The sequence below is a fragment of the Micropterus dolomieu genome, linkage group LG15 (genome assembly GCF_021292245.1).
Source record: "Micropterus dolomieu isolate WLL.071019.BEF.003 ecotype Adirondacks linkage group LG15, ASM2129224v1, whole genome shotgun sequence".
NCBI classification, from domain to species: Eukaryota; Metazoa; Chordata; class Actinopteri; order Centrarchiformes; family Centrarchidae; genus Micropterus; species Micropterus dolomieu.
In genome coordinates, this window is record NC_060164.1 from 8477130 (window position 1) to 8489667 (window position 12538).

Below are 12538 nucleotides of genomic sequence, written 5' to 3' on the forward strand. Positions count from 1 at the left end.
ATGTGAAAATTACTTCTTGTTGCCAGCAGTTATTTTCTCAAGCTGGATAGCAGTAGCCTCTTATTAGATGATTGTTATGCTTATACTTGCTTATTTTCATAACTGCTGACTGGAGTGATGTTTTCACATTGACTTTTCTGGTTTAGTATTGTAGACTTTGTTGTTTTCATGGTGTTCATCCGGCTGTATTAATGCTTGAGGAGTGCTCACTTGTTTTACTGCTCTGTATAGCAGGAGCATCTGCTCAATGCTTTAACGGTGAATCGCTCTGTAACTGGGACAACTTTTCATTATGTTTGTTTAGCATTTAGCATTTCGTGTCACTTTGGCTTATGGTCGACAGCCTTTCTTCATCAACTGCACCCACGGCTTTAACACTGTTTGCTAGACATCCTCAAAGTGGAGTAATGTGTTGGATAATTGTTTAAATTCTTAATTATTATATGATTGTTTCTTAATGAACTTAAATCTGCTAACATCCTGTAAATGCCTTTGCTTATAGTCCTTGTTCAAGCTAAAGCATTATGTATTATGTACTACCTAGATTACACTTTGACCAGGGTAACCTAGACTAGATTTAACATCATTAAACATTTTACCATTTCATATTCATGGTCTCATACTGTCCATGCCATCCATCCACTCCATCAATTCATTAATAACATAATCGTCTATATGCATGTAACTACCGGTATGTGCTAAGACAGTGGTACTTCTAAAGAATCCCCAGAACTTTACCTTACACTAAAACAACCAAAACATTGACTTGCCATAAACGTAGGGTTGAACAATTAATCCAAATATTATCGACACTGCAAAAACCAAATTGTAGGAGCTACACTTTTCTGATAAAGTTAAAATGTAATTTGATTCCACTGTCCTGCGATGGACTGACGACCTGTCCAGTGTGTACCCCGCCTTTCACCCGATGTCAGCTGGGATTGGCTCCAGCCCCCCATGACCCTGTATGCAGGATAAGCGGTTGACAATGGATGGATGGATGGATGGATTATTCCACTATTCTACTATTATCGTGACTCCCCATATGACAATGGTACAGTCAGTAGACAATGGACAAAATTCTAAGCTGAATTCTTATTTGAGGTACACCATTGTTGCCTTGGGTCCCCCGTTTTTGTTTTCTTTTGTTTTTTTCCCGGTTGGAAGTCGTTTTTATTTGTATTGAAAATAAAATAAAAAATATAAGTCACAAAAAAAAAAAGATAAAGTTAAAATGTGTCGCAACATACCATTATGAATGAAGCATTGTGGTGCTAGAGAAGCCCTGGTCTACAAATCATGTGCTTCTGATGTAAGGGAACATGCCTGTTTGGTAGTCACTTCTGACAAACTGTGCCCCACTCTCGCTTAAACACCAGTCATGTTCTGAAATCTACAGCATAACCAAGTGTTTCTCAACGGGGGCGGCACCGCTGCCCAGGGGGCGTTCAGAAGATGAAGGGGGTGCTGGAAGCAATATTTTGGAAAGGGAGGCGTTTGTTCAGGCGAGTTTACACAAAATATTCACAGCAATAAGAGTTTAAACTTTCAACTATTTGGGGGAAAAACTGTGGTGTGCAACATTAAAACCTGCCAATTTAGTCCAGTGCGACTTGCGAGACGGTGTGTATCGTAACTCTTCATCTCTTCAATGTTTCTGTCAGCTCCTTGTGGCGCAGCTCCGTGCTGCCTTCATGGACATGGGAAGTCAGAGGATGATCTGTAAACTGTACTATGTAAACTATGGAAAATGTACGCCCTGTTTCTTGTTTCTTGTTTTACCGTGGTAAAGCTTTAATTTATCTTAAAAATACACCATGAATGCCTTGTTATCGCAGTGGTTACACATTTATAAGAGGGATATTCCGCTGTCGGACTTCCCCTGAAAGCAACTTCGTCCAGCGCCCAGCACCTGATGCGACACCAGCGAGTGCCGTAAAGTGGACCCAACTTCAACCCTGTGAGTTTGTTCCTAAGCAGTAATGTGACTTGTAGAGTTTTAATAGTCTATAAAAATGAAACCTCAAAAACTGAGGCGCAGCCTAGCTCTGTTTGGGACTGTCAGCTGCACTTTATCATAGCTGCTTAATTTGTGTGAATTTGTGGTGAGGTTTCTGTCTGATCACAGGTGTTGTCGGTTAGTTTCATTTGGTAAAAAGGTGCCACAATCACATTTAAAGAGGTTATTTCCCCAAACAAAAGAGACAGAAGACGAAGGAAGACTAAATCATGTATGTTGACTCAGCAGGGATGATATTAAATAAGTTGATCTACAGGAGAAACATTTTAAAATCAAATAAGAATGCCCGAGAGCCTCACTGCATTCATTATATTCTATTATATTTATATTTTTTTAATTGTCACCTGCCACCTGAATTTTGTGTTTCCTTTAATATAAATAAAAACATCTCCACCAGATTGGTGCAGACATTTTCACCAGAATGCAGGAAATTAAGTCTTTAATGCTCAAATTCTTCTCCCCAGACCACTTCCAAGAAAACAGTCTCTGGGTTCACACACATTTTCTGGGAGGACAGTTAATTTTAGATTAAATATAATTGCTATTTACATACCTTTCTTCTTTCCTGGGAAAGTACTAAATCTGTAGTTTGCCATTCAATTATGTGCTTTTTTGTGTTTTTTTAAAATAATAATAGTAACAACAAACAATAATAATAATAATAATCAACAATATTTAGGGCAAATGGCCAACATCTTTTTTTGATGGGAAGGGCGGTGAGGGACCTGGATAATGGATAGGGGAGTGCTGGCCCAAAAAGGGTTGAGAACCACTGGTGTAACCCAATGTATTTTTCTGTCATTCATTACTAAAATTCCTTCTAAAACAGCAAGTTATTGGGAAAATTAACCATGTATATTATATTGTACTCTGCATGGAATAATGGAATTAAACATTTTCTTTGTTTTGACATCGGTATCATATATCAGCCATCGGCCGCCCTGCTCTCCAAATATGGGCATCAGCCATTGAAAACCCCATATTGGTCGACCACAAATTTAAACCAGTATGAATATTACTTGTTTAAAAGAGACAGCGCATCTAGGCCAACCTCAGGCACACACAGAGAGAGAGAGAGAGAGAGAGAGAGCGAAAGAAAGCCCTATATCAGTAGCGGTAGCCTACCTTAGAAAGGATGAATGCTAAAGGTTATTGTAGTTATTTCAACTTGGATTCATTATTTTGATCTAACAATGTGTAGCATGTCCATATAGACATTTATTTGTATGTGCGATCTAAGCAGCTTAGATCTTGTTCAAGTGGCCCAGCTGGCTTTAAGAGGTTTTATACATCCAAAGAACTTTGATTAAAAACCAGACCTGGCATCTAATTACGTTAATTTGTTAGAACGTGTAGCTACACACAACCTGTAAAAGGGGACAGGTGTCTAATTGGGACTTTAAATTGAGGGCTTCTAATTAAATTTTTACAGTGTGACTATGAAGTAACATAGTTAAAGGGCCGCTCCATCTATTTTACACATGAAGTTTAGTTTGCTTATCATGAGGCTTATTACTCTGCCTATAAAAAATGTTGCATGATGTCTTCTGTGGCTCTGGAGTAAAACTAACCCAGATGATGTCACCGGTTGTTACCTCAGTTTGGGCTTAATATTTAGGCTTTTTGACATAAAGATTGCATTGCAAACTGGTGGTGTGGGGTTTGTAAGAAGTGGGCATTTAGGAGGAGGCCAGGAGGTTTCATTAAATATGCTTTATGGGACATGAAGCCTCTGCTGCTTCAATTATGACCGTTGGGTTTTAAGCTGCGATTCCCCCAGCTTTATGGATGTGCAATTCTAAAGTGCTGGATTACTCCTTTAACTGTAAACAGCAGTCCAGAGTTGTTCCATTGTGGCAAAACCCGAACTGTTCAGACAGTTTTTGATCGAAGCTGTCTGTAGGATAATTGCAGTGCTGTGGGAGTGAAATGTGTTGAGTTGTTATTCCTGCATTTAGACGAGTTAACAGCATGTGGTGCTGTAGTAATATGGTACATAGTAGAGCATTTGCGAAGAGACCCTCAGCAGGTCAGGTGCAGGAGGCTGCTGTTAGTTGAATGTGTGCCTGCCTGGGAACCAAGGACTTGGTTGGAATAAATGTTGCTCAGGTGAGTAAAGTAGAGCTGCAACGATTAACTGATAAGTTGTCAACTAACTAACTAAATTATTCGCTTTTTTGATAATCTATTTGATAATCGGTTTGAGTAATTTTTAAGGGGAGGGGGAAAATTTTTTTTCTGATTCCAGCTTCTTAAATGTAAATATTTTCTCATTTCTTTACTCCTGTTTGACAGTAAACTGGATATCTTTGGGTTGTAGCCAATACAAGATATTTGATGGTGTCATCTTGGATTTTTTGATAACAGCTAATTGATTAATTGACAATGAAAATAGTAAGTAGTTACAGCCCTAGAGTAAACTATATAGTCTGATCTATGAGTTTGTAAGCATGATCATTTAAGATTTGCCTGATTAATGCAATTGTCTGTGTTGTGTGGGTGTTGGATAACATCACACATTCTTTAAGTGGGCATATTATGCTCATTTTCAGGTTCATAATTTTATTTAGGGGTTGTATCAGAACAGGTTTATATGGTTTCTATTTTTTTTTATACATATTTTTTGTCATACTGCACATTGCTGCAGCTCCTCTTTTCACCCTGTGTGTTGAATGCTCCATTTTAGCTATGAAGTGATGCATCTCACTACAAGATCTTTGTTGGGAGTTGCACATGCGCAGTACCTAGTTAAGGACTTCTATCCAATCAGAAGCACAGTAAGGCGGGTCCTGAAAAGCTGGTAAACACAGCTTCAGTTCAGCTGTACATGTTCCCTATACCAGCTTAGCAATATAGACTGGAGCAAGAGTTTCAGAGTGGTGTTATTAATCTGTAACAGATGTATCTTCCATCCGTAAAGTTTTAACTGAGCTCTGTCTCTGCATCACAGTAACAACTATATGACCTTTGACTGCCTGGAGGGTAGCTAGTGTTTCAAAGGGAGAGGAGAGGCAGCAGGCAGACGTCTTGTCACTGTGTGCTACAGCTCAGAGTGTTTTTCTCCGGTGTTTTTGAGGGTGTATCTGACTGGACGCCAGGCAAGCATTATGATGCATGTTTTCTTGTGATATCACAAGAAAGCGGAAGAAAAGGCAGTTCAGAGCAGCGTTTTCTGTGAGAAATGGAAACTCCCTTTGAGGTGGACTTTGGGCTTTTTCACTTTGCAAACCTATTGCATGCACAAAAAAGATATAAACTCAATAAAGGAGAGGGAAAAAGCCAAAAATCATAATGTGACCTCTTTAACAATAGTTGTCCATACTTTCGAGTCCATGTGTTTGTGGTTAGGAAATAGTTTTCTTCAACAGTATAATTATCAGTGATTTATTGGAACTTGTCTAAAACTGTTATAATTTTTCTAAATTAAAATAATTTGTTTAAAGTCGTGTCCTTGGTTTGAATTGTTAGTGAAACCGCAGGAGTGGATTTGCTGGACTGCTCTAAATTGTGGAGAATAAGTGTATACACAAAAGGTATTAAGGTTGTTCTGTGTTTCTAGTTTAAAGCTGCCATGGCATTGCTAAGGCAACTCCTGCTGAAGCACCAGTCACTGGAATTGTGGTGACTCTGGTCTGGACAAAGAGGTGATTCACAGCAGGATTATTGTACGAGTGAGCTTGGCTGGGAGGGAGCTTAATTCTTTCCTGCGTGCCTCTTGTATGTTCCTTTGTTCGGCCTACAAGCCTATTCATTATAGCACAATATAATGGGTCAAAAACTATTGTTTATAATATTTCAGTAATGCTGCTTAGCGCCTGAATGGTATGCTTATACAGACATCAATACACTGTAATTCTCAGAATGAAAATAACTGTTACACTGAAATCTAGTACACTTGATTTGACTTATGCATTTAAATGTTACGTCATCCTGTTTCCACCACCAGATGAGGCACAGCAGCTGAATATGAACCAGTTTATGTTCCTAACATCATGTTGTGTAACTTGAAACATACCAAAATACAATAGTGACCTATCCATCCTAACAATAACGTGGGTCATTTTAGCTTTAAGAGGCACACAATCTAGATTAAATCCTAGGCAGTTGGACATGTAGTGACCTAATTTTAATCTTACAAATTAAGAATGCAAGAGTGAAGTGAACCGTGAACAGACACAAACTCAACCTTTGATCTAAAGTGGACATTATTCTTTACAATTTCTTAATTGTAAACAAACAATTATTTGTTAATTGGTGGATGAGTGATGATGGGAAATGGGCAGAAAAACGTAACACTTTGTTTTGGCATTTTTAATGTTTTCCTTAAAAAAAAAAAAAGAGGATGAGTTTCAGAGATTGTTTACTGTAACCAGTTAGCTAATAATATTGGTGACATAAATTGAAATCACTTTACATACAGAACAGGTTTACCTTATGATAGTATGTATTATTTTAATGAAATACAGGCAAATATACTTTATATTGACTTTTAGTTGATGTTTTACCATTTACAATATGTGCTTCCATTGGTGCTGCCACTGACAGCTGCCTCTTCATAAAGTCGGGGTAAATGGATTTGCCCCGAGTTTTTGTAATAATTTGAGTGGAGTAGTTGACATCACCATGACGTAATGAACAAAGATTACTACCGTAATCCCCAATCACGAGAGGTCCTTGAGCGTACAGTCAAATATCAGGCTGAATGGTCCTGTAGTATGTGAGTTGAGTTGCGGACAGATATGCACACACATGACCAAACGCATGATTCCCTCCAGGCTTACACTGTGCAGAGATAATGAATGTGATGTAGATAATCTGGGAATAATCATCTGAGCAATCATAGGCTATAAATAGTCTATGATAGTGGACAAAATGGGGCTAGAATATTAGGCTCCTCCACTAACCCATCTCCAAACACGAGGCTCATCATGACAACTGTGTTACTATTAGCTGATCCGACAAATTCGTAGTTAAAGGTTCAGCAGAGGTGAACTGTGACTTGTGAATCTGGCACATATTCTTAAATGTGACTGTCCCTTTATTGGCTTTAATGGTAGTGAATGAGAGGCAGGAAGAATATGGAATAATGCATCAGCAATGTGTCTGCATGCTTCCACGGGACAGCAGCTGATCAGGGATTCATTGAGCCCCTCCCTGATGACTGATATAAAGTGAGTCCATGCACCATAGTGAATTATAATCCACAGTTTACATGCATCACCCACAACTGTGCAATCAGTTTTTTTTTGTCTTTAGCTTTTACCTTTTGATAGCTGCCAGGAAGTGTTTTTTTTTTTTTTACTGAGTTGTAGAATGAAAATGCTACAGTCACTCAGGCTGTCCAAGAAATGCACTATAAGCAGCGGCTTATTTTCAACTGGCGCTCTGTGGAGCTGGCTGTTCAATTTTTCATGACCTGAGAGTCTTTATTGAGCAGAAACTGATCTCATTCTGCTGTTGCCAGTGTCACTCTAGTATATTTTGTTTTGGTAAAGCTGGAATGATTTCAAAGCTCTGACTTAATGTCGCACCATTGCCTGTTGTGCTCCCTGACTAGAAAGGCTTTAATACTGAGTAGGCTTTGGATCACTTGTAATCAGTGAGGTGCTAGTACTCTGTTTAAATTGTCTGTATGCTTCAACAGAAGTAGTCTACTTTATAGCCATCAACACTGGTACACCATCACCTCTAGAATTAGTTTTGGATGATTTCTTTGTGAAGGAAAAAAAATCTGAATAAATTGAAGTTGTTATCTAATATCTATCTGTGCATGTCTGACTCATAAGTAGATCATCCTTATAAATACTACCTGTATGTGCCTACCTGTATATTTTTTTGTCTCCTCTCAGATGTGATGTATTTAAGCAAAGTCCGTTTCTTGGTTTGTTTCTATCCATGCCAACCACATGTGTGTTCTGTCACCTCATGCCAACTCACATTTGTATGTGTTTAATCAAGCTCTTGTGCCTGGAGAGTATTTTCCACATCAGTGGCACTAGGTGAATAGCCAGAGAGCTGGTCCAGATTGTACCACCGCTATTACCATTACGTTGGGTTTTGCATGCAGAAGCTGAAGTGGTGCTTGAGGCTCATGATAAATACTGCTCTGCTCTTTTTATGACAGAGTCTCAGGGCGAAAGCTGCACTTGTGAGGTGCGCTGCGTTTTAGCTCTCTTTAAGTTGGTGAGACGATGTTACACCTCCCGAAGGCGCAGGGAATTTGCTTCTCTGAGTTTAGTCACCTGATTGGTTGATCTTCTGAAAACATTCAGTCATTCAGCACTGGCAGGAGCAATGGAAATAAAAACAAGGAGCCTGTGTTTTTCTTCAGACAGCTGTAGGCAAAATGGCAATCTAATCCAAGCAATGGACATTTCTTTCATAGTTTTAGCTGAATGCAGGGAGGTAGGACTTTATCATTGGAAACAACAGTGTGTCCTCTATTTGTGTTGACACGTGAGCATGACAAGTGTAAACCCTGGCCTCACTAAAGTGGGATCGCCCCTGCCGTGTTAAGTTGGGGAGGTTTGGCAGCCATAGCTGTCGAGATAACCCAAGCTGCCCTCTCTGACTCAGTAGTATGACTCTTCCTCCCTAAAAACAAGAAGAAAGGAAGAGGCTTAGAGCTGGGGAAATTAAAGGAGACGAGTGTTAGTATGACAGAGGAGCTTGAACAGTGGTATACGCAGTAGCAGCTCAGCTTTGTGTTGCAGCCATGACTGACAAGAGAACTGGTTAGCCAGTGGAAGTGGCTTCTGTGTCATGTAAACCTGGTGCTGGCAAGGGCAGCTGGTGCTGAGGCCAGGCTGCACTAAAGACTAATGAGGTGTTTATCTGAGAGGTGGGGAGGCTGAAGTGCACTGGACTCTGCCCCTGAAACCCATCTGTCAGAATCTCAGACACACTGGAGAAGAGGCAACTTGTCCCAGCTTGGCTGTGACAGGCTCGTCGTGGCCTGCTTCACACAGAAGATGCAATTTGTCCATCTGTTAACAAACATGTTTCTGTCCTTTTTTCTACTTACAGCCAGTTTGAGCTTTTTTTCGAAGGATGATAAATGTTTCATTTATTATAATTTTTCTTTGCAGTGATGTATTATAAATATAAAAGTCTCAATTATTTTTAACCGCTGTGCACAGAGAGAACCACATCAGCCAGACTTCAGCCTCACTGTACAGGATTAATAAAAACTGTGTGAAACACTACTTTTAAGTGAACAGAGCAACCTAACAATTATTTTTCACAAAGCTGAACTGAATTGTTACAAATCATTTTTATTTTTAGTATAGAGTACTGCATCTACTTCTGCCTTTGATAGGGCGTTCTATTTGCATGACAGCCAAATTGAAGTTGCTCTGCACGATAACTTGGCTGAGAGTTAATGTAAGATCTGTCTGATTAATAGAAAGGAAGTATTTGCTATCCAGATATTCTTCACCTCTGTTAATGTCTCATTAATAAAATTATGTTTGGGGTTTTGTGGTTTGAGTGTGTGGCCCGACATTGCTACATGTTTTGGTTGTCTGTCAGATAAGATAATGTAGCCTCAGGTGGCAAATAAAGTAATCAGGGATTTAAAACCCTTATGTTTATTTGGATTAATCATATTGGTGCTTCACCTGTTGCTCCACTTTATCAGGAAAGGTAACCTTTTGCTCATGTGTGTGCGATTCATTTCACCTAGTGTTAGCAGCAGTTCGGTGATGACAGATTAAGAATGTCCTGGTCATGTTCATGTTACCCAGATATGGATCAGAATCATTTAATGTTGAATATCTGATCCTGATTGAATATTTATATTATACAGCTACTGCTGATAAAGACCTACATAAATAAATCCAATACCGTTAATGTCCTTATTGTTACACTATGTATCAAATAACATCAAGACTAAAGTCAATTGTCATGTTTAATCTTTATAAATAATAAAGTAAAGTAATCAGAACAAGGACACAATGTGTCACAGATGCGAAGTGACAAACATTCTTGCTGAAAATGGAATGACAACCCCTCCTTCTGCGCACATATGCACTCTTAACTGTGAGTGATAAATGATATTGTTATGATGGGTATCATTAGGATTTTATTGAGACTACTACTCCTATCGCTGCTCTTATCGGTTCTTTTTCATTACTAAATAATAGCTTTTTAAAAAATATATTATTTAAAAAAAAAGAATAAAGTCATAACAGGATTAGAAATTAATATTTTAAATATTACTAAAAATTGTTTCTAGAGCAGCAACAGTAAAGTTTACAACAGCAAAGTCACTAAATAAACTCAACAATATCTCACTGGAAATTGAAAATAAATAGTGGGCACATAAAAATACTGAGGATGTTTAAAAAGGATGAAGACAGACAGACTTCTGTCAGTATCAGTCCTTCCTTCCTTCTTCGTCCTCCGCCTCCCCTCTGCTGCTGTGAGTCACTGCCTGCAGGTACCGCTGGCATAGAGAGAGGAGCGGCTGGTTTGTAAACAGCCAGCAAGTTTTTATAAGAATTTGACTAATTTTAACTTACGTGGCAAGGGTTAGCTTTTGTTTGAGCGTTTTGGTCAAAATTAGCTGAGCTAGCACGCTGTGCTTATGTAGAACATGGAGGATGAGAGTCTGCATACAGAGCAGATTAAAATATTGTTTTTTACAAGTTTATGCTTGTTAAACAGGTGTATTGATAAAGTATTGGCTTTTTACTCGCAAATGTTTTATTGCACTTACAGTAACAAGCGTAGTTGAGTAGTTTCCAGCTGTGCTGTCGGCTGACTTGTGTGTGTGTGTGTGTGTGTGTGTGTGTGAGCCTTTTACTTGCCCCGGGCTTTTTTGCAGCTGGTGTACCCAGAGCCCAGTGGGGCTCAAAGGATCTGACCTGTATCAGGATTTATAAAGTTTATAAAACCAGTTACACAAGGCCTCCATAGGAGCAGATCAGTTTGATCCGCAAATAAATGTTAATCTGTAAACAGTTAAAACTTGTCAAAGGTCTCAAATGAACAGATGTGAACTTTCACCATTTCAGTTCTAAATGCTGTTCAGTCATGGCACAAGTATGTGCCACTGAGGCCTAGAGCAGCTGGTTTCAGTGATTAGTTCCTACACCGCCGGCGTAGTTTTTAGTTGAAACAGCAACCTGTGAACTCTTTGCCCTCCTCGTGGGAACAACAAACAGTTGTTATGAACTTTGTTTGGTTTGTATATCTTAAAGTGTAGTTATAAAACTAAAATGAAAGACAAAAAAATGGAGAGTTGATATATCTCATTGAGTCTTACAAGTAACCAACATGTAGTGTGAAATGTAATATGCATAACTTGTTTGGGGAAATGCGATATGAACAGAGCCATCTTTCGGTAGTGATTTTTGTTAGCTAACTTGATGGGAAATTGTTCTTTCATTCATTTTCACACACTTCATTCAGTCACTCTGTCATGTTTCTTGTTCAGTTCACTGCTAAAATTGTGAAACTGCTACATTTGTACTTTTGCACAGAAGGAGCTGATGTTTTCCTCAGGAAATGACATGTTGCAATTGGTCGTGATGGTTTCTGGCAGTAGCAAGTGTAGCCCACTTCGGATCTTAATCTAGGAAGATGCCTAAATATGCCTCTGCTGGGTTAGGCCTTTTCTCAAGCCTTGGTGAAACTCTCTTAGTAAATTCATCTCTACACTACATGAACTGCAAACATTGCCTGCCCTCATCCACACATAGAAAGCCTGTTTTCCCTGTGTACTCTATCCTCTGTAAATCTGTTCTTAGGGGGTTGATAAACATCCAATTATAACACAAGATGGTGTTATGTGTTCCGGATAGCTTCTTCTTTATAGTCATCAAAGCAGGAGTGAAGTGGCCTTTTTGTTTGCTCCCTCAGAGGCTTGTTTTCCAATACGCAGAGCAGATGGTATCTGTTTTTCATGGGTGAAACACTGAGCCGGGTGGTTTTTGCGTAGCTGGCCTAAGTGAAGCTTGTATGCGTGTCCTCCTGCCTTAGCTGTGAGAATACACCTGTGTAAGTTGAGAGCTTTATATATAAAAAAAAAAAAAAAACTTTTGAATTCACTGGTTTCTTGTTTTTTCTTTATTCCCTCAGACTCTGGAGGAGCCCCCCTACTTGACAGTAGGGACAGATGTGAGTGCCAAGTACCGAGGGGCTTTCTGTGAGGCCAAGATTAAGACTGCCAAGAGGCTAGTCAAGGCCAAGGTAAGTCACATTTCAAAGTGCTCATGATCCAAAATTTCTTCAAATGTATCGTCTGTTTTGTGTGTGAAGTGGAGTGCAGCAGGGCTACGGGCTCTTTGTGGGGTCTTTGTGTGAAGGGGCTACAATCGAGATCACACAGCTCAGCTTTAGTGTACATCTCAGCAGTTAGATTGGCGATGGCCACATTTAAAAGACGTTCCTTTAGAGACCGGGTTGTTGGGATGCTTACAGGGTAATCCTATTTGATTGATTCTCAGGAAGTGTATTTAAATTCTTTTCTTGTCTGATGTTGCCAAAAATCCTGCTGTGTTGCTCACATGCTCT

The 12538-nt window shown here is 39.2% G+C and overlaps 1 protein-coding gene across 4 annotated transcripts in view; it reads left to right on the forward strand.

Moving 5' to 3' along the window:
* Positions 1–12538, forward strand: part of arid4b (AT-rich interaction domain 4B) — a 46852-nt gene that overhangs the window by 4119 nt on the left and 30195 nt on the right. For all 4 annotated transcript variants that reach the window (XM_046070168.1, XM_046070170.1, XM_046070171.1 and 1 more), the window contains exon 3: positions 12104–12214. In XM_046070168.1, coding sequence (XP_045926124.1) covers positions 12104–12214 — 111 coding nt within the window. The remainder of the gene's footprint in view (positions 1–12103; positions 12215–12538) is intronic.